Source organism: Argiope bruennichi, chromosome 7 (assembly GCF_947563725.1).
Source record: "Argiope bruennichi chromosome 7, qqArgBrue1.1, whole genome shotgun sequence".
In the NCBI taxonomy this organism is placed as follows: Eukaryota; Metazoa; Arthropoda; class Arachnida; order Araneae; family Araneidae; genus Argiope; species Argiope bruennichi.
In genome coordinates, this window is record NC_079157.1 from 60,249,204 (window position 1) to 60,268,998 (window position 19,795).

Genomic DNA, 19,795 nt, shown 5'->3' on the forward strand with positions numbered 1-19,795 from the left:
AACAAATGAACTGCCAGTGGCAGGCCTTATGATGTATAAACTATTTTTCTATAATTCGAAGCGTGCAACAAGACTACGATTTAGTAAAGGAGCCAATCGAATTCACGAAAAATGGTGAAACTCTCTTAATGGAATACATATCAAATATTTTTTTAATATACTTTTATTTTCGTTAGACAATTCGCTGGATAACTGCATGTTTAACAAATGAACCGCCAGTGCCAGGCCTTATGATGTATAAACTTTTTTTCTATAATTCGAAGCGTGTAACAAGTCTACGATTTAGTAAGAGTCATTCGAATTCACGCCAAATGGCGAAACTCTCTTAATGGAATGTATTCCATTAAGAGACTGGACAACTACATGTTTAACAAATGAACTGCCAGTGCCAGGCCTTATGATATATAAACTATTTTTCTATAATTCGAAGTTGTGCAACAAGTCTACGATTTAGTAAAGGAGCCATTAGAATTCAAGCCAAATGGCGAAATTCTCTTAATGGAATACATATCAAATATTTTTTTTTAATATACATTTATTTTCGTTAGATAATTCGCTGGACAACTGCATGTTTAACAAATAAACTGCCAGTAGCAGGCCTTATGATGTATAAACTATTTTTCTATAATTCGAAGCGTGCAACAAGACTACGATTTAGTAAAGGAGCCATTCGAATTCACGCCAAATGGTGAAACTCTCTTAATGGAATACATATCAAATATTTTTTTAATATATTTTTATTTTCGTTAGACAATTCAGTGGACAACTGCATGTTTAACAAATGAACTGCCAGTGGCAGACATTATGATGTATAAACTATTTTTCTATAATTCGAAGTTGTGCAACAAGTCTACGATTTCGTAAAGGAGTCATTTGAATTCTCGCCAAATGGCGAAACTTTCTTAATGGAATACAAATCAAATATTTTTTAAAAATATACTTTTATTTCCGTTAGACAATTCGCTGGACAATTGCATGTTTAACAAATGAGCTGCAAGTGGCGGGCCTTATGATGTATACACTTTTTTTATATAATTCGAAGTTGTGCAACAAGTCTATGATTTAGTAAAGGAGCCATTCGAATTCAAGCCAAATAGCGAAATTCTTATAATGGAATATCTATCAAATATTTTTTTTAATATACTTTTATTTTCATTAGGCAATTCACTGGACAATTGCATGTTTAACAAATGAGCTGCCAGTGGCAGGCCTTATGATGTATACACTTAATTTTTATATAATTCAAAGTTGTGTAACAAGTCTACTATTTAGTAAAGGAGCCATTCGAATTCAAGCCAAATAGCGAAATTCTTTTAATGGAATACCTATCAAATATTTTTTTTAATATACTTTTATTTTCGTTAGGCAATTTACTGGACAATTGCATGTTTAACAAATGAGCTGCCAGTGGCAGGCCTTATGATGTATACACTTAATTTTTATATAATTCAAAGTTGTGTAACAAGTCTACTATTTAGTAAAGGAGCCATTCGAATTCAAGCCAAATAGCGAAATTCTTTTAATGGAATACCTATCAAATATTTTTTAATATACTTTTATTTTCGTTAGGCAATTCACTGGACACTGCACATGTTTAACAAATAAACTGCCAGTAGCAGGCCTTATGATGTATAAACTATTTTTCTATAATTCGAAGCCGTGCATTAAGTCTATGATTTAATAAAAGAGCCATTGATACAAGCAATCACATTTAATACCTTTTTTCCTTGCAAGTTAAATTGTAAAGTTCCTTTCAAAGTTTCTCTTTTTTTTCAGTAACATTTCTTCCTATTTAATCCCGTACATAATACAATAAGTTGAATAAATTATACCATAAATAACTTCTCCAAGAAAAACTATGAACGAAAGTATCATTCCAACACCTAATAGAATGAAAACTCCAAGCAAATTACTGAAGGAAAGAGAAAAATCAGTACTTTCATCATTCAATTTCTTAGCTGTTTTTAAAAAATATTTCAAAGTGTTGTCTCCCAAAAGTTTATCATGCAGTCCTGCACTTGACAATCTTAGAATAATCGAATTCAGTTTTGACGAACAGCAAAAGTTTTTCCCATATGCAAATGCCGTAGGTATAACGTAGAGCGTATCCTCAGAAATATATAAATCATCCCGATTTCCAAACAACATTTCCGCAGCACTTCTGTACATCACTTCTGCTGCTCGATAATTAATATATGCACCTGTACCTCGTTTGGATACATGTATAAGCCATTCGTTGCGTATAACTATTTGTCCGAGAATTTTAAGATCATCGTCTTCTGAATTTAACAAAAAAGGTAGATTTACATCATCCAAGGTTGCCCTGTGTGTTCCGATTTGAACAGCTTTGGAAAGTTCTTTAAAAGTCCTCACCATATTGTCTCTTTTTGGTTCAATTAAGAATGACAGTAAGGTAGCTGACCAACTGAAAGTTATCACCGTGACAAATAACAACCAAGTTAGAAATACAATTTTATATTTGAGTGAACCAACCACTGGCATTGAATTTTGTTGTAAGAAGTCTGCGAATAGTCTGAAGAATATCTCAAATAATGAATATCTGTTTTGAAAAAGAGCAAACAAGATTGCCATTATACAGAAGGTCAAAAGTACAGCAATCCAAGTGTTAAGATCAAAAGGATGGAGGAACCCAAACGTTGATTTGATTTTTCCTGGCATAACTGAAACAAAGATGCAGGCATCCATGTTGTAAGGGGTACTGAAATCTACCACTTTACTACGTTCTTCTGTTAAATCGATGTGTGTGAAGGCCAAATCTGCCTCACCCCTTTGTATCATACCTATCATACCAGTCCAAGATCCATTGGGCAACAAATGACCAAATAGCTTGCTTTTCTCAGGTACTATTCTGTATTCGATTTTCAAAGCTTCTAAAACCACCTTTAGATATTTTCCTGCGTATTCTCCCACATTCACTGTTCCATCTTCAGAGATGTTGACGGACATAACGTATGGCAGATGAACAACAGCAACATTTGTTTTCAGGCGATATTCCATTTTTGAAAACAGATTTGAGCTTTAAAATTATTTTTATCTAATAAATATATCAATTTTTTTTCCTTTAGTTTGAATGATGAACAAATTGTTTTTTTTAAGTATTCATCTATTTCTTGAATTGCTATTTTGTGGAAAGATGGATTTTACATCCAGGATGTCTTCTATCGTTTGATATGACAATGCAAACAATCTTGGAATAACATATTTTTATCAAGTTGCGTATATTTATTTTCAACAAAATTATAACTGTCGATAAACTGAAGTGCAAAGTTCTGATATCTAAATCTGGCCAATATCTAATCAATCATAATTAGTCTGCTAATCATAAAGCAAAAATATCAACACATTCTACTACTGAATGTGAAAAACAAATGCGCGGAATATAAATATCCCTCACACAACTACAAAATAAATTCGAACAAAAATGTTTGTTATGTTAAAAATTGTATAATTCCAAAAAGTTTCGAAGTTTGAAAATTATCACAGTATATGACAACAAACTAAGTTTTCAGCCATTAAAATGCAAATGGAAAAAAAGAACATTCCAAATGTAAGTCTTTTATTGTTGTCATATCACTCGCTTACTTTTACGAATTGATCCATTGGATATTAACATCAGAATTCTCAAAATACATACATTTTTGTTTATTTGAAACACGCGACGATGGATAAGTTAAGGTACAACATGAACGTTACTGACAAACTGAAGATAATATTATGTATAAAAGAACTAAAATAATGCGACAGAAAGCTTCCTGCAAACAAGTGTTATTAATTGTATTGATTATCTGTTTTGGATATGAAATCGATTGCTATAATATGTTCATTTGTTAAACATGCAGTTGTCCAGTGAATTGTCTAACGAAAATAAAAATATATTTAAAAAAATATCTCCATTTAGTAATTTAAGTTTTTTTTTTCACAAAATGAATTCCATGGTTGATTGCTGACCAATCGAAATGAAAATTCTCACCGTGCAATATATTCCATATAATATCTGGAAAAATCAAGCACCGCTTGGTAGATTTTTTTTGTAAAATCATGTTTTTTCGGAGACAGTATTTAGATGAGAATCAAATACTGTTTACACATGAATATTTTTCAATCTTATTTACATTTAAACTGATTTAAATAAAAAAAATCATGAATGCACTTAGTTTAATATGTTATTCGAAACAATCAGCTATATTACAATATTTATTTTACTGTTTATCTATCATTACTTATATGTCTCAAATTATACTCAGTTTTACCTTGATGATATCGTGTCCGAGATGCGTGCATATCGTGTCCGAGATTGTCAGCATAAGAGCAGATAGAAAAAGGCTCTTATAGTTAGTTATAAAAAGTGGCGTTTTTTTGTGTGTGTGAATGTTAAATCGCGTTTTTTTTCTTCGGGAAAGACACCTATATAGATAAACTTGAAAAGCAAAAATATTAAATATAAATACATAAGTAAAAAATAAAACAGAATGTGTGATTCGAACCGAGAACCCCTAAAAGAACGGTTTTTCTGCCGGTATTCCTGGCATAGGGGTAGCGAGTCTTCCCCGTGACCTGGGCGTCTTGTGTTCGAGTCCCGGTTTGGGCATGGTGGCTCTTCCGTTGCTCTATCTGTGAGATGTGTGAATGTGCCCTCCTGTAAAAAGGGGTTGTGCAAGCGAATGAGTGATGCAAAGTAGTATTCTATTTGCTATGTTTTCTTACCGAAACTGCCTCTAATTCCTTTTTTTTTTTGGATACCTTCGGTTATTTTGAAAAAATTTGTTTAAACTTTTATATCTCGGAATTTCTTATTGTCTAAAATCGGCTAAAAGACAGAAAAATTAAAGACTGCAATTGATTGGTTTGAAGATTATGTAAAAATGAAAATGCTTATGGTTTCTTATGCGAACGCAATTTATATATTTTAAAAGAAAACGTTTTTCCAAATCGAATTATATTTTTACCTTTGTATTAACTTTTATAGATTGTGAGGAATAGTAAGTGTCCAGATACTTTTTTGATGGATTGTAAAAATCCAAAGGATAAGTTAGGAAAGAAGAAAGTCATACAGTAACTTTGACTTAAGATGATGACTTTAAAGATAAGTCATTGAAAGAAGTCAGTTTTGCGATAGAACTTGGGATTCGAAATGCGAAAGCAGACCTCTATTGGAAGCTTTTTATCTAAGAAAAAAATGTATTATGTTAAATAAAATCGAATCAATGAATACCAAGATTAATGGAGTAAGAAGTTGTAACAATACAACTATACATTTTTATGAATAAGAATAAGAAAAGCAGCAATAATTTCAGATGGCCAGCTCTTTTAATATTTACTTAAAGTACTCCAAATATCTGCTGTCGATACTGTCGTTATCGTATTTGTCATTAAGCTTATGGTTTTTAATTTTATTGCAATGCAGGTGGCTGCTGTGCTAAGCTTTAAAGTTACAAAAAAGGAATTATTTGATCCATATTCATGTAAAACAATAGAACAATGTACACTGCTTCTGCTATCAAAATACATGCTTTTAAAATGAAATCTTTTTAATCTGGCACTTTCGATAATCCTGCATTTCGCTGATTTGTTATCTGACAGATTATTGTACTTCTCTTTCCTCTTTTTATGATTTAATAATGCTTTGCTATTTGATTTTAATATGAGAAATAAAAAATAACTTTCTAATCTTAAAACATGAATAAAAGAATCACTTGATCCGAACTTTTGCAAGATAATAAAATTATCTTACGGGAATACATAACAAATATTAAAAAAATCCTTAGTTTTTACCAAATAATTCTAGGTAGAACTGTGTGTGTTTAGCAGATAGATTGCAAATTATAGTAATTTTAATATATAATTTTTTCCCTTGATTTAGATGTTTGCAGAAAGTCTGTGGTCCAGTAAAAGAGCCACTGTTGGAAAAAAAATTATTATATAAATTGTTTTCAATGCAATATAACTATTAAACATATTTGAAGGTTCTCTTAATGGAATACATATCAAATATTTTTTTAAATATTTTTATTTTCGTTAGACAATTCATTGAACAGCTACATGTTTAATAAATAAATTGCCAATCTCAGGCCTTATAATGAATTTTTTTTCTATAATTCGATGAGTTGCAACAAGTCTAAGGTCTAGTAAACGAGCCATTGATACAAAAAGTCACATTGTGTACATTTTCCCCATGCATAAATAGTAAATTTACTTTGAAAGTTTCTCTTTTTTTTATGTAAAGATTTTTTTCCTATTTATTTTCTTAACGAATAAACTGCACCATAAATCACTCCTCCAATGAGAACTATAAACGAAACTATCACGCCAAAAACCAATAGCATGAAAACTCCAAGCAAACCAGTGAAGGAAAGAGAAAAACAGCACTTTCATTTTCCACTTTTCTAAAAGTTCTTAAAAAAATATTTCAAAGAGTTGTCCTTTAAAGTTTCTCATACAATCCCGCAGCTGACAATCTTAGAATGATTGAATTCAATTTCGACGGACAAAAGAAATTTCTACCGTATGCAAAGTCCATAAGTGTTACGTGGAGTATATCTTCCGAAATATATAAATCCTCGTGATTTCCAAACTACATTTTGGCTGTATTTCTGTGCAGTTCTCGGACAGAACGAGATTTGATGTATGCACCAGAGCTTCGTTTGGATACATGAACAAACCACTCGTTGCATACAACTGTCTCTCCTAGAATTTTAAGGTCATTGTCTTCTGAATTCAACAGAAATGTTAAACTCATTTTATAAAAGTTGCGTTGTAAGTTTCTTTTTGAGCAGCTTTGGAAAGTTCCCGGAAAGTCCGCACCATAGTATCTCTTATTGGCTCAATTAAGAAAGAAAGTAGGGTTGCAGACCAGCTGAAATTTATTACCATGATGTAGAATAACCAAGTAACCAGCAATATTTTATATGTAGATGAATTATCAACAGGCATTGAATTTTGTTTTGAGAAGTTCGCGAAGAGTCGGAAGAATATCTTGAACACCGAATATTTGTTTTGAAAGAATCCAAACAAAACTGTCATTACAGATAAAGTCAAGATTATGACAATCCAAGTGTTAAGATCAAACGGGTGAAGAAACCCAAACATGAATTTAATATTTTCTAGCATAACTGAAACGAAAACGCAAGTTGTCATGCTGTAACGAGTACTGAAATTCACTATTTTACTTCATTCTTCTGTCACAGTAATGCGGGTAAAGGCCAAATCTCTCTCTCCCCTTTGCATCATGCCCATCATACCAGTTCAAGTTTCATTAAGCAACAACTTATCATATGCCTTATCTTTCTCAGGTATAGTTTCGTATTCAACATCTAAAGCTTCTAAAACCACTTTTAGGAAATTTCCTTCGAATTCACCCAATTCTACTGCATCATTTTTAAAGATATCGTTTGACATAATATGCGGTAATGAAAGAACAGCCATTTTTGTTTTCCGAAGATATTCCATTTTTTAAAAATTTTATTCTATTTCAATTATTTTAATTTTCTAAAGATTTTTAGTTTATTTAGTCTGATAAGCAAGTTTTTATTATTATTATTATTATTATTATTATTTAATATTCAGTATTTTTATAGCTGCTATTTTATTTAAGGAAGGTGTTTTTTAACTTTTGGTTGTAAGATGAAAAGCTTCTTCTAACTTTCTGATGCTGATGCAAAAATATGGAGCAATTTTGGAGCAACATATATTTATGAAGTTTCGTATGTTTGCTTTTCTGAAAATTTTAACTCATACTAAATATTCAGGGAGGGATTTAATATCGCAGACATTAAGGAACAGGTGTTTTACCTATTGCTTAATTCTATTCATAAAATAAAAATATCAACATATTCGTCCATTTATTGCGAAAAAATGAAAGTAATACAAATGCGTCTCATATAACTACAAAATAAATTCTAATAACAGTTTTTTTTCACTTTAAAAATGATATTATTACAAAAGTTTTCGAAGTTTAGAAATTTGCATATTATATAATCGCTCTATGAAGACACTTTAGAAATCACCCATGTAATGTAATGTAAATTTTTAAGTTGTCATCTGGTATTTTCAAATTGATCCATTCTATATTAAAGCCAGGATTCTCAAATACACACTTTCTGTTTTATTTGAAACAAGCAATGGTTTATAAACTAATATACAACATTAATGTTGTCACGTAGATACTTTAGTGTGGAACGCAATGACACACACAAGAAGTAGAGCTAAAACAATTTATTAACTCAACTCTGAACTGAGAACACAGTGACTGACAGATCTTCTGCTTTTATACTAGCAGGGAAAGTTCCAGAATACTTTTCTGGAGACAGTAAGAAAAGTTCAGAACACTTGTTTGGTAAACTAAAGAAATGTCCAGAATCTTCTGGAACATGAAATAAAGGGAAACATAAAATCAAGGAATTAAATATTTACACAAACTGTGAATCGCATTGTCTCTTACGGGATTCGAACTTGCAATCTCTTCATTATGAGAACAGTGCTATGACCATTCGGGCCATGGAGAGTCGACTGCCTCTTTTTAATGCGGCAATATAGCAGGCAGCCTGAAGATGATGCAATGTAAAACTGACCAGTTAACTGTTTCGACCTTTTTGGAAAATGCGTATCCAAATAATGTCTCAAAAATGTAGCGATGACGAAAGTACTCGTCAAACATAGAGTATATGTAATGTGAAATCATGTTGTAATGAAATGACTTTTATTATTTCAATAATCATATTTTTTTATTGACTTAAACTAACATGCATTTTTGCATATGAACGAAAAGAAACATAAAAAAATTAATTTATTATTTTAATTTTCTCTTAGAAAATGGTATTGAGCAAAGCATGGTACAACGCATAATAATCTGTTTGTTCCTTTGATTTCGACTTGAACTCAAAAATTTTTTTAAACATCTTGAAGTTTGCGAATATGTTAGTTTTTACTAAAATTGTAATTTAAACTGCATAGTGTCACTACTTATTACTCCTGACGAATAAACTCGTCATAACGCAAAATGCTGTACTTTTTCCATGCCGAGTATACTCGTCAAAAACTGTTGACTGGTTTGAAAAATAATAATAAAATAATGTAGGCATCGTTTTGAAATATTTATTCATACTTAAGTAAACTATAAATATTTCATTGAAATTAATTTTTTTCCCAAGGTTGTTCATTTTAAAATTAACTTCTGACCTGACTTAGTTATTATAACGTTTGACACCTCATTTTACAGTCCTTCAAAGTCTTATAATTTTTGTATTTAAATTTTCCCTCTTATATTAATAGCTTTTTATTTAGACGCGGTTTCAACTTTTCCTTTCCCTCTTCACCTTGCTAGTGACGTATCCAGGTGCAAAGTTATATGTCTTTTTTGGACATTCAACTCAATAACTTAAAGCAATAAAACTGCTGTAAAGTTATTTTTTTACATGTCAAAGTATGATTTGGCAGAACTATAAAAAGATAATTTCTTTTAAGAAGCAACAACAAAAAGTATGTATATGTGATGTCTTCTCTATGGGATATATTAGACATATATCAGCATATATTAAAAATAAGTACAGGGTGGTCAAAAAAAAAAACTTCCCCTATATATGAAACCCTAGCGGCCTATCCGCTCAACCAATCGAACCAAAATTTCAGACATGGTTATTTGAAGGTATGCGCTGGAGATTGTGATGATTCTAAACAACACTGGGTTCACGGTTACGGTTACAGTGAGAGAATTTTGAAATTTTCGAATGGCAACACCCACTTTTTCCTTGCGCAAATTGATCAGCGTATTGAAAAACCACAAATGGCGTTGGAACGATTAGCGTGTGACGAAAATTGCCGCCGTAAAGCATATGCAAAGAAGAGCATTATAAAGGACTAATGACAACACAGTGAGGAAAGAGAAAAAAAGTTTTTATTGGAATGGAAAGTTATAATTACAGGTTTTCAAAGTGTTCATCTTCGCACATCTTGCAATTCTGACACATCTCGTGGACCAGGCGTGTACACCTTAGATTTCAGATAACCCCAGAACCAGAAATCCATAGGAATGAGTAGGGGGATCGCGGTGGCCACGAAACTGCAAAGTTACTAGAGATGACTCTATTAGCAAAGTGTTGTTGCAGCACTGGTCGAACACATTGGGCGACGTGTGGAGGAGTCCCATCTTGCATCCATACAATGTTCCTAATGACATTTCGTTGCTGCAATTCAGGAATAACGGAATTCTGCAACTGTGTAAGAATTGCAAGATGCGATAACACATGAAGTTATGCAGATTCCTTCTTTCATGTTACGTTCGGCATTGTTGTCCATAATCTCCCGAATGTAATGCGTTGTCGCCTGCGAAGATGAACACGTTGAAAACATGTAATTATAACTTTCCATTCCAATAAAAACTTTTTTTCTCTTTCCTCTCTGTGTTGTCATTAGTCCTTTATAATGCTCTTCTTTGCATATGCTTTACGGCGGCAATTTTCGTCACACGCTAATCGTTCCAACGCCATTTGTGGTTTTTCAATACGCTGATCAATTTGCGCAAGGAAAAAGTGGGTGTTGCCATTCGAAAATTTCAAAATTCTCTCACTGTAACCGTAACCGTGAACCCAGTGTTGTTTAGAATCATCACAATCTCCAGCGCATACCTTCAAACAACCATGTCTGAAATTTTGGTTCGATTGGTTGAGCGGATAGGCCGCTAGGGTTTCATATATAGGGGAAGTTTTTTTTTGGACCACCCTGTATATATTAAGGTGGAATGCATACTGAATATATTTCTCAATACCGAATTTTAACATGATTCAAAAGTTGCGTATGTTTTTGATTCAAAGTTGCGTCTTTTTGCATTTTTATGTTTATGATTTTTCCTAAGTATTTTATTTTAGTTGTCTGATAAAAGAAAAATTATATTTACAAACCATATACTAAATTTTACATGTGAATAAAAGACTTAAAAATCTAGAAGGGAATTTAAAATTATTTTAAAACTAAAAAAGCTTAAAATTTAAGTGAGAAATTGTGATTTTGTTCTTTTTTTAAACAAATGGATGAAAACTATAATATTTTAAACAATAAAGTTACCTTTCTATATAACCTGTTAATGGGAGTGAATTTATACATTATAATTTGATTAAGAGTACGTCTTTTTTGCAAGTGTTAGCAGTATTTATAACTTTTCATGGTGACTCTGAATTCCCCCTGAGAAGACGATTTCAATTCTAATATTATTCAAATCCTTATCAACCAATTAAAGTGTCTTAAATTATGTTTATTACTCAATAATATTGTCTAAAATTCAAATTGTTTTGTTAGATCTACGTATTCTGAACTTAAAAGCAAAGCATGACTATTTCCTTTCCCGCAAATTTTTTCTATAGATTCTGTAATTGTATTACGCATTTTTCAAAAACTAGGCTATGGGATGGAAAATTATAAAAAACCAAACTCAACAGTTTCATTTTTTAAAACTGATGAAGCAGTTTATGGCCGGCGTCCTTGCATAGAGGTAGCTCATCTTCCTTGTGGTTTGGGCTTCCCGGGTTCGAATCCCGGTGTTGTTTATTCTTCATCTGTGTTCTATCTGTGAGGTGTGTCAATGTGCCCCCCTATAAAAAGGAGTTGTGCAGGCGAATGTGTGAGTTTCATCTTTATATGAGCTAGAAGTCAGACTTCTGCCCTCGGATGCTCTGGGGTCTTTACTCTCAGAAGCTACTGCACCCCCTTTCCGTGGTAACGCGGACACGACATCATCAGCAGATCATTTTATTAGATCTTCAGTCAATGGAGAGTAGGGTGAAATGAAAATGGACTTTATTTATTTTTTTTAGATTTCAGTTAGGTAATAGTGCGGAAAGGTTGCCTTTCAGGTTCAAAAACAACATTAAAAAATTTGGTTCGTTATCTTAAGATGCCGCAAAGAGCTTGAAAGTTGTAAAAAAAAAAAAAAATGGAAAAAATGGAAATTTTTAAAAAGGGCCTTAAAAATTTTTCTTAGATTTTACTTTGGTAATAGTGTGGAAAAGTTACCTTTTAGTATGAAAAACAATATTTAAAAATTTGGTTGCAATATTACATTATTTTGAGATGCCACAAAAAGCTTTAAATTTGTAAAAAAAAAATAGAAAAAAATGGAACTATTTAAAAAGGGTCTTTAAAAATTTTTCTTAGATTTTAGTTTGGCAATAGTGGCGAAAAATTAGCTTTTAGGTTCAAAAAGAATTTTAGAAAATGAAATATACGATCTCACATTTCCAGTTATCATGTGAGAACATTATTATTTTTTATATTTTTCTTAATTAATTTAAGTCATTAACCAGTTTAAACCGGTTTGAAGCAATCACGAGACGTCTCTATCTGTCTCTATCCCCCCCTCTCTCCCTATCTATCTGTCTCTCTCTCTATATATATATATAATTTTTTTTAATTTTCATTTTCAATTTTTCTAGCTTTAAAACAAAGTTTTGGAACTCGAACGATTTTGAGATGAAATAACTGCTATGATGACATAGTTCTACGTCAGCCTTTTAAAAACGCATCTGCTGTCAAAGAAGTATACGTAATAATAAAACAATACTGGTAAAAGCAGGTCAACCTTTTAAAAACGCATCTGCTTTCAAAGAAGCATACATAATAATAATGCAATACTGGTAAAAGCAGCTAAAAAAAGTATGTGCTATTAAAAGGTGATGATGAAAATTACCATTTATGCTTTATTCAATCCCGACGCGATTTCGAGCTTCAATATTCATTGCCTACACGATTTCGAGCTTCAAACCCCCCTAATTATTAATTACAAATTGTAATTATTAATTACAAAGTATAATAATAAAAAATATTTTTTTTTGTCCAATTTTGCGTTTCTAACTTCTGTATCCTTAAAGATTACAAATGTTACAGCTGCAAAATGTTTGTTTCTACTTCATTGCTACATTAAGCGATTTTTTTAAAATTAAATTTTGACAAATTCACACTTGAGTCAGTTTTTGCTCTTATTGTGCGATTGAACCACAGACATTTTTTAGCCGATTTTACCACTAGTCTCACAACTCTTTACACTGCTTGCATGTGACAAGGAAGCCAGGGAATGTCAATAACCGAGTCCCCTATACTATATGGTTCAGATTCAGATGCCTTCTGTATAAAGTTTTAACTTAATATTAAACCGCACAGGCACAATTGTTAGTTTTATCGCTTATTGTCTATTTGATGGATCTGGTTGGCTTGCCTCTTTTTTGTAAAGAACACTGTTGTTCTTAAGCGTTGTTATTGTCACCAGTAATCGTTTCTGAAGCACTAGTATTTTTTGCCAGATCTTGATTAAAATTAACAATTCTCTGTATTTCTTTGCTCTTTCTTACTTCTTTCTTTCTTAAAGCGCTTGTAGTAGCAATATCAATATTACCTATAACCATTTTTCTTTTAGAGCATTGATTGTTTAGAACCTTTTATTCCATAACTGTCACTTTTTTTTATGTACAAATCAACAATATCAAATTAACGTCTAGCTTCTTTAAATTCTGTTAGGTTGAAATTAAACTTATCTGGACATTTTCTGCTTTTATACTTTAATAAATTCCTGTATTGAGCATGAAAAGCTTTTATCATTTGAGAAATTCTTTTGCAAGCAACTGGGATAGAGGCTCTTGATCATATTTGTTCTATTATGGAAACTAAAGTGTCACATATTTCGCTTACAGAATTGAAGCAATTTTGAGGTTATGTCTAATATAACAGTAGTACTATATTCATCAGTAGTGTGTTCAACTTCAAGCAAATCACTAAATTCCCCCCAAATAGAATACATCGATATTTGTATTGTCTTCACTAATTTAGACTGAGCCATTTTTACTCACAGCAAACACACAAGCGCACAAACTAATACATCGGTTACACAATAGACGGAGGGGAGACGCCATCTCAACTGAACTCGGCAAAGCTACTGATTTGAAACCAGTTCTGTCCTTGTCACCGGAAGCAGACAAATCTCAGCCTTACCTCAATAACCACTCCAGTGCAATAACCGCCAGAAACCGCTATTCCACGTTAGTGCAATAGTAAAACTATTTTATTCACATGACAATGCCTAATGAAAGCTTTTTTATTTCATAATCGAGGCACGCAAAAATCCGTAAAAAGTTGCAAGAAGTGTGTTTTTATGAAACTTTATATTATATTCTAATATTTTTTATAATTTTTATTGATCTTATCTATACCAAAAGACAACTTTTCCGCACGACTACATATTAAAAATCAAAAGCTGATTATTTCATAAAAACACCTTAAAATGTAGCAAAAATTTCATTTTTATGAAATTTAATTCCTTGCGGCACCTCAAGACCTACTCCAATATTTTTCATATTTATAATTTATCTGATCTACACCAAAAGGCAACTTTTCCACGTTATTACAAATTATAAATCAAAAATTGATTCTTTCGTTCCACCCTAATAAAGAGGTTGACAATATTAATTTATCAGGTCATTTCATCCCGAAACATTAAAATTCTTATGGCTTAAATACCTAAAACTTCTTTCAGATTTCGAATGAGTCGTTTTTGCCTTCAGTAAATATCCTCCTGTAAATTTGCTTTCATATATGTAGTTTCTCATTCGTTATCTCAGTCAAAAAATATCCTCTTTCATGTCTAATATCTCGTTTCTGGAACAACCTTCAAAATAAGAGGACTGGTTTTCTTTCAAGCGAAACTAAACCATAAAAAAGTCAAGTTAGAGATCAAAACAAATTTATTAATATGATTTACGTGCAAACATGTCTACTTTTTGGCATAAGGACCATGAACATTTTGGCATTTGCTACATCGATGAACCTGATTTCGATTTCTTGTTTAAAGAAAGTTGCCACTTGTGATGCTAGAGATGGGCCTTAACTTTCCTTTAAGCTTCTTATTAGTCTTGAAGTTCTTTGAATTTTCTTTTAAAGAAAGAATATCTAACAGGAATGGCTATACATTACCTCTAAAGAATCACAATTTATTAAGCTTCTTATTAGTCTTGAAGTTCTTTGAATTTTCTTTAAAAGAAAGAATATCTAACAGGAATGGCTATACATTACCTCTAAAGAATCACAATTTATTAAGCTTCTTATTAGTCTTGAAGTTCTTTGAATTTTCTTTTAAAGAAAGAATATCTAACAGGAATGGCTATACATTACCTCTAAAGAATCGCAATTTATTAAGCTTCTTATAAGTCTTGAAGTTCTTTGAATTTTCTTTAAAAGAAAGAATATCTAACAGGAATGGCTATACATTACCTCTAAAGAATCACAATTTATTAAGCTTCTTATAAGTCTTGAAGTTCTTTGAATTTTCTTTTAAAGAAAGAATATCTAACAGGAATGGCTATACATTACCTCTAAAGAATCGCAATTTATTAAGCTTCTTATAAGTCTTGAAGTTCTTTGAATTTTCTTTAAAAGAAAGAATATCTAACAGGAATGGCTATACATTACCTCTAAAGAATCGCAATTTATTAAGCTTCTTATAAGTCTTGAAGTTCTTTGAATTTTCTTTAAAAGAAAGAATATCTAACAGGAATGGCTATACATTACCTCTAAAGAATCGCAATTTATTAAGCTTCTTATAAGTCTTGAAGTTCTTTGAATTTTCTTTAAAAGAAAGAATATCTAACAGGAATGGCTATACATTACCTCTAAAGAATCGCAATTTATTAAGCTTCTTATAAGTCTTGAAGTTCTTTGAATTTTCTTTAAAAGAAAGAATATCTAACAGGAATGGCTATACATTACCTCTAAAGAATCGCAATTTATTAAGCTTCTTATAAGTCTTGAAGTTCTTTGAATTTTCTTTAAAAGAAAGAATATCTAATAGGAATGGCTATACATTACCTCTAAAGAATCGCAATTTTGGCCTGCTGGAAATCAGCTTGTTGTCCGGAATTGCATTATCACCATCCATTTCTTTCGAGTGACTTGATAAAGATGTTGCTCAAAAATTTCTGTTTAAGTTCTTGCCGCTCTTCACGGAGAATGTATCTTAGATCTGAGGGATTTTCAACTTATTACTGAATAACTGAAGAATTAATTAGGAAGCCAAAATAATATTTCCAAACTAATTAGGATTTTTAAAGGGGCGTTAAAGTCCACCACACATCACCGGTGGCAATGTTTTTCGAAAAGACAGGAAACGTGATCCATCGATATGACAAATGTATGATTCTTCACGGTCATATATCTAAAAGTAATAACAATTGTACTTTTTGATAAAAATGATTAGGCAATAAATTCATTTTGTACTTTGCGATTGTCTTTTTTATGGTTTATCGGATCATGAAAAAGAAAGTAATCCTCACATGATATGACTCTTTTTTTCATAGAATGCTATTTCTTAATGTTAAACTAGGCAGAAATATATACTGTCATATTGCATTTATATTCAACTATAATTAATTTGTAAAAATTGTTTCTAAAATGAACAACCGTCCAATTCAGTTAGCAAATGTTAGCCATCGGGAGGAATGGAGACGCCAGGATTTATTTAGAGCCAGATCTGAAACACTGTTCAGATTTAATTACTAGCTGTCCTTGAATTTTTTTTACATTATATAAAAGGCACTATTACTAAAATCTATCTACTAAAGTTACTTACTGTTACTAAAATCAGTTTTACGTAAGTTAATTTCATTTAATTTAATTGAAAATTAAATGAAACTAAAATGGGTTCTTTTTCACAGTGAAGCAAATTTTTTTTGGAAATTTTTTTCAGAGGATAATGCTGACCCTGTCGTCTATCCTTTCAAATATTTTTATCAATATCTGATTTCTAACTTGTTGATAAAATAAATGAGACACTACAATAGGCGCTGAATATTAACTTTTATATTGCCGATGACACTATTTTACGGTGTTTGTTACAGTGCTCTAACAATAAATCACTTCTAATTTAATAATATCAGTATCAATATGAAAACTATTATAGTTACGCGTACGCATTTTACCACAGCAGCTAGGAAGTGACTGACAAATCGACCGTTAGTCTCATTTTTTCTTAATCTTTGTTACATTTAAATCTCATTTCTTCTAGATTGATAGTACAATGTGTTCATAAATTATCCAACTTTGTAGAGCCATTGAAAAACGAATAAAAAATATCGGAAATCAAAAATGACATTTGAAAGTTTAGATTCAAAACAATTTTAGTTTTCAAGAGACTATGAAGTAAGTGGGAGCATATATTTTGACTTCTAATCACGGTAATTATTTGATTTGTAAAGAATGTATTTGACATGATAAGAAACTACTGATTATTGTCTCAGATTTTATTTTATCTGTTTTCTAGCTTCTCATTTCCTGCTATCTCTCATATAAATTATAATAAATATTTAATACCTTTAAATTGCCTTACTTTACAATCATTCCATTCCAGATTTTGTTGGTAAAAGTTGGGGAATGAACCTTTATAAATATAGAAATGAATGGATTACATGAGACACGAGGAGAAAATATCTAAAATTTAGAAATGCAGGTTAAAATAAATAAGAACTAATAGTTCAATTCAGTAGCCTAAAGTATAACTGTCAGTTCAAGTAGAACTTTAAATTCATTTTTAACTTTAACAATATTTAAAAAAATCTACTTAAACGACAGGATCTGATAAAATAACTTATATCTATCTTTTGGAAATCAAATCAACATTAAACGCCAAAGCAAATTTAGATTTCATTCAATTGGTGCTCTTCAAACCCGTCACTTTCAAATGATCACTATCAACGCCATCAATTTCGTAGATTTATGAATAGCGGGTTTTCATTCTTTTAACATAACCGATCAAAATATGCATATTTGTTGAAAAATAAATCGTATATGATTCTAGAAAAGTTTGTTTCTTTTTCCATCTATACTGCCGAAATTTCTTATTGAAAAGAGTCAAAATCATCATCTTCAAATTTTTCTTTTAGCCATAAATTATTTTCTTCTTCAGTGTCATATTCCTTTTTTTCTTCCATACTTGATGTCAAACAGAATCACATTTTTATAAATAACCGATTTTAATACTTGATGGGTTTTATGTATGTAGATGACATAGTAGGTCCTTTAAAACTGCCAGTTGTGGATTTGATGGTAAATAATTAACATTAAGAGTGGTACAGGAGTTTGTAGATTTAATATCACTTCATGATATTTAATAAATTATTATAAAGACATGAAAAGTGCAGATTTTTATTAATATAAAAGCTTTTTCTCTAATTACCTGATGATGAAAATTGTGAAAGATATTTGAGAGCTTATCCTTAATCTCAAGATTAAAAAAAAATTGGATTCCTAAATTCCAATTTCCTAAAATGAAAATTCGATTTCTTCCGTAGCCATTACATTCTTCATTTTCTAGAATCATATAACATTGCTACTAGCAAATAATGTCAATTAGAAAAGTTTTTATTTCACTCTTTTTGAATATTGTTGTAACCAAAGAAAACAAGCATTAGAAGATAACGCTTTTGTTTTCTTCTAGATTGCTTAATAGAAGATATATGCTTCCTAGCTCCGTAAGGTTTCGCTAAAGCATACTGTAGTTACTATTCTCAATTGCCTTCCTCGACCTTATATTTTAGATAATACAAATTATGATTCTCTAATTTTTCGGCTGTGGAATCTTTTTTAATTAAATGAATCATATTTTTGTTCCCAAAATTGGCAACAACTTTAAAATCTTACATTTATCGAATGACTTATTTAATTTTAGGGATTGTGTATACTGCTCATTTTATATGCTCTGAATTTTGCTTCCTGTGAGCTGATTTTTTCTGAATAAAATATAAAACGAAAAAATTGGAAATAAATGCATTTTAAATTCTGAATATATATATATATTTAAAAACAGACTACATAACAATTAATATGAATTTTAGTCGTTTTATATTTCTTCTGAAATAATCTATTAAATTTTAAGAGCTTATCTGAATAAAGAAAGTTTTTCTCATCTTATCAGATTTGCCATTGTGTGTTCTTTGCAAAAAAATGCAAGAATATTGTTATCATCAGCGCATGTTTTCAATTTTTTTAATAACAGTTACTGAATTGGATTGTAAATAAGAGAATATTGTTAAAATGAAATAGAGGTGAACTTTTAAAGTTTCTTTTCTTCTAAGTTAAGATTCAAGACCGAAAAGAATCAACTATCCGTAAATATAATACCAGTGACATAGAATTTCTTAGTTGAGCCCGGACATCTTCATATATAATCTCATAATACAAATACATATCCTTTTTTGACTTAGTTACATCATATTTAGACTGCTGTGATGGGTATGTATATTCTCTTTTAGTTGTAGCTGCAATTATGTGTACTGTCTGTCACTGATTATTTTCATTTTCAGATTTGATTATCTGACCTTACAAAGATACTACTGTATAAGATAATAAATCATTGTGAAATGTAATAAACTATGGCAGTATTTATGTTATGATAGCAGTTTACAGTAACAGTATATTACACAGAGAAATTTGTTTGAAAATCATACTTTCAGAAAACTCTCTATCTATTATGACAGAGTGGTTAACCCGTTGTTATCAGCCTCTGTAACTAAATATTTTCTGAATAGTAGCTTTTTCTAACTTATCTGTGTCTATTATTTCCTCAATATTTATATCTACTGATCATTGATTTAAATATGTTGTTCCGCCTCAGTAATGCGGAAAAGGAAAAATTGCATTTAATACTGATATGCACTGAAAGCAGAAACAATATTGTAAAAGGAGGAACATTTCACAAGTTTGAAAAATTCAGATTTGAATAAATTTCTCATTTTAGACCAGGAACGTTCTC

At 30.8% G+C, this 19,795-nt stretch overlaps 1 protein-coding gene across 1 annotated transcript; it reads right to left on the bottom strand.

The window, feature by feature from the left end:
• Window positions 1–1,788: 1,788 nt before the first annotated feature.
• LOC129975388 (glutamate receptor ionotropic, delta-1-like) lies at window positions 1,789–3,018 on the bottom strand. Its single transcript, XM_056088451.1, has one exon. The coding sequence runs from the start codon at window positions 3,016–3,018 to the stop codon at window positions 1,789–1,791; it is 1,230 nt and encodes a 409-aa protein (XP_055944426.1).
• Window positions 3,019–19,795: the final 16,777 nt, after the last annotated feature.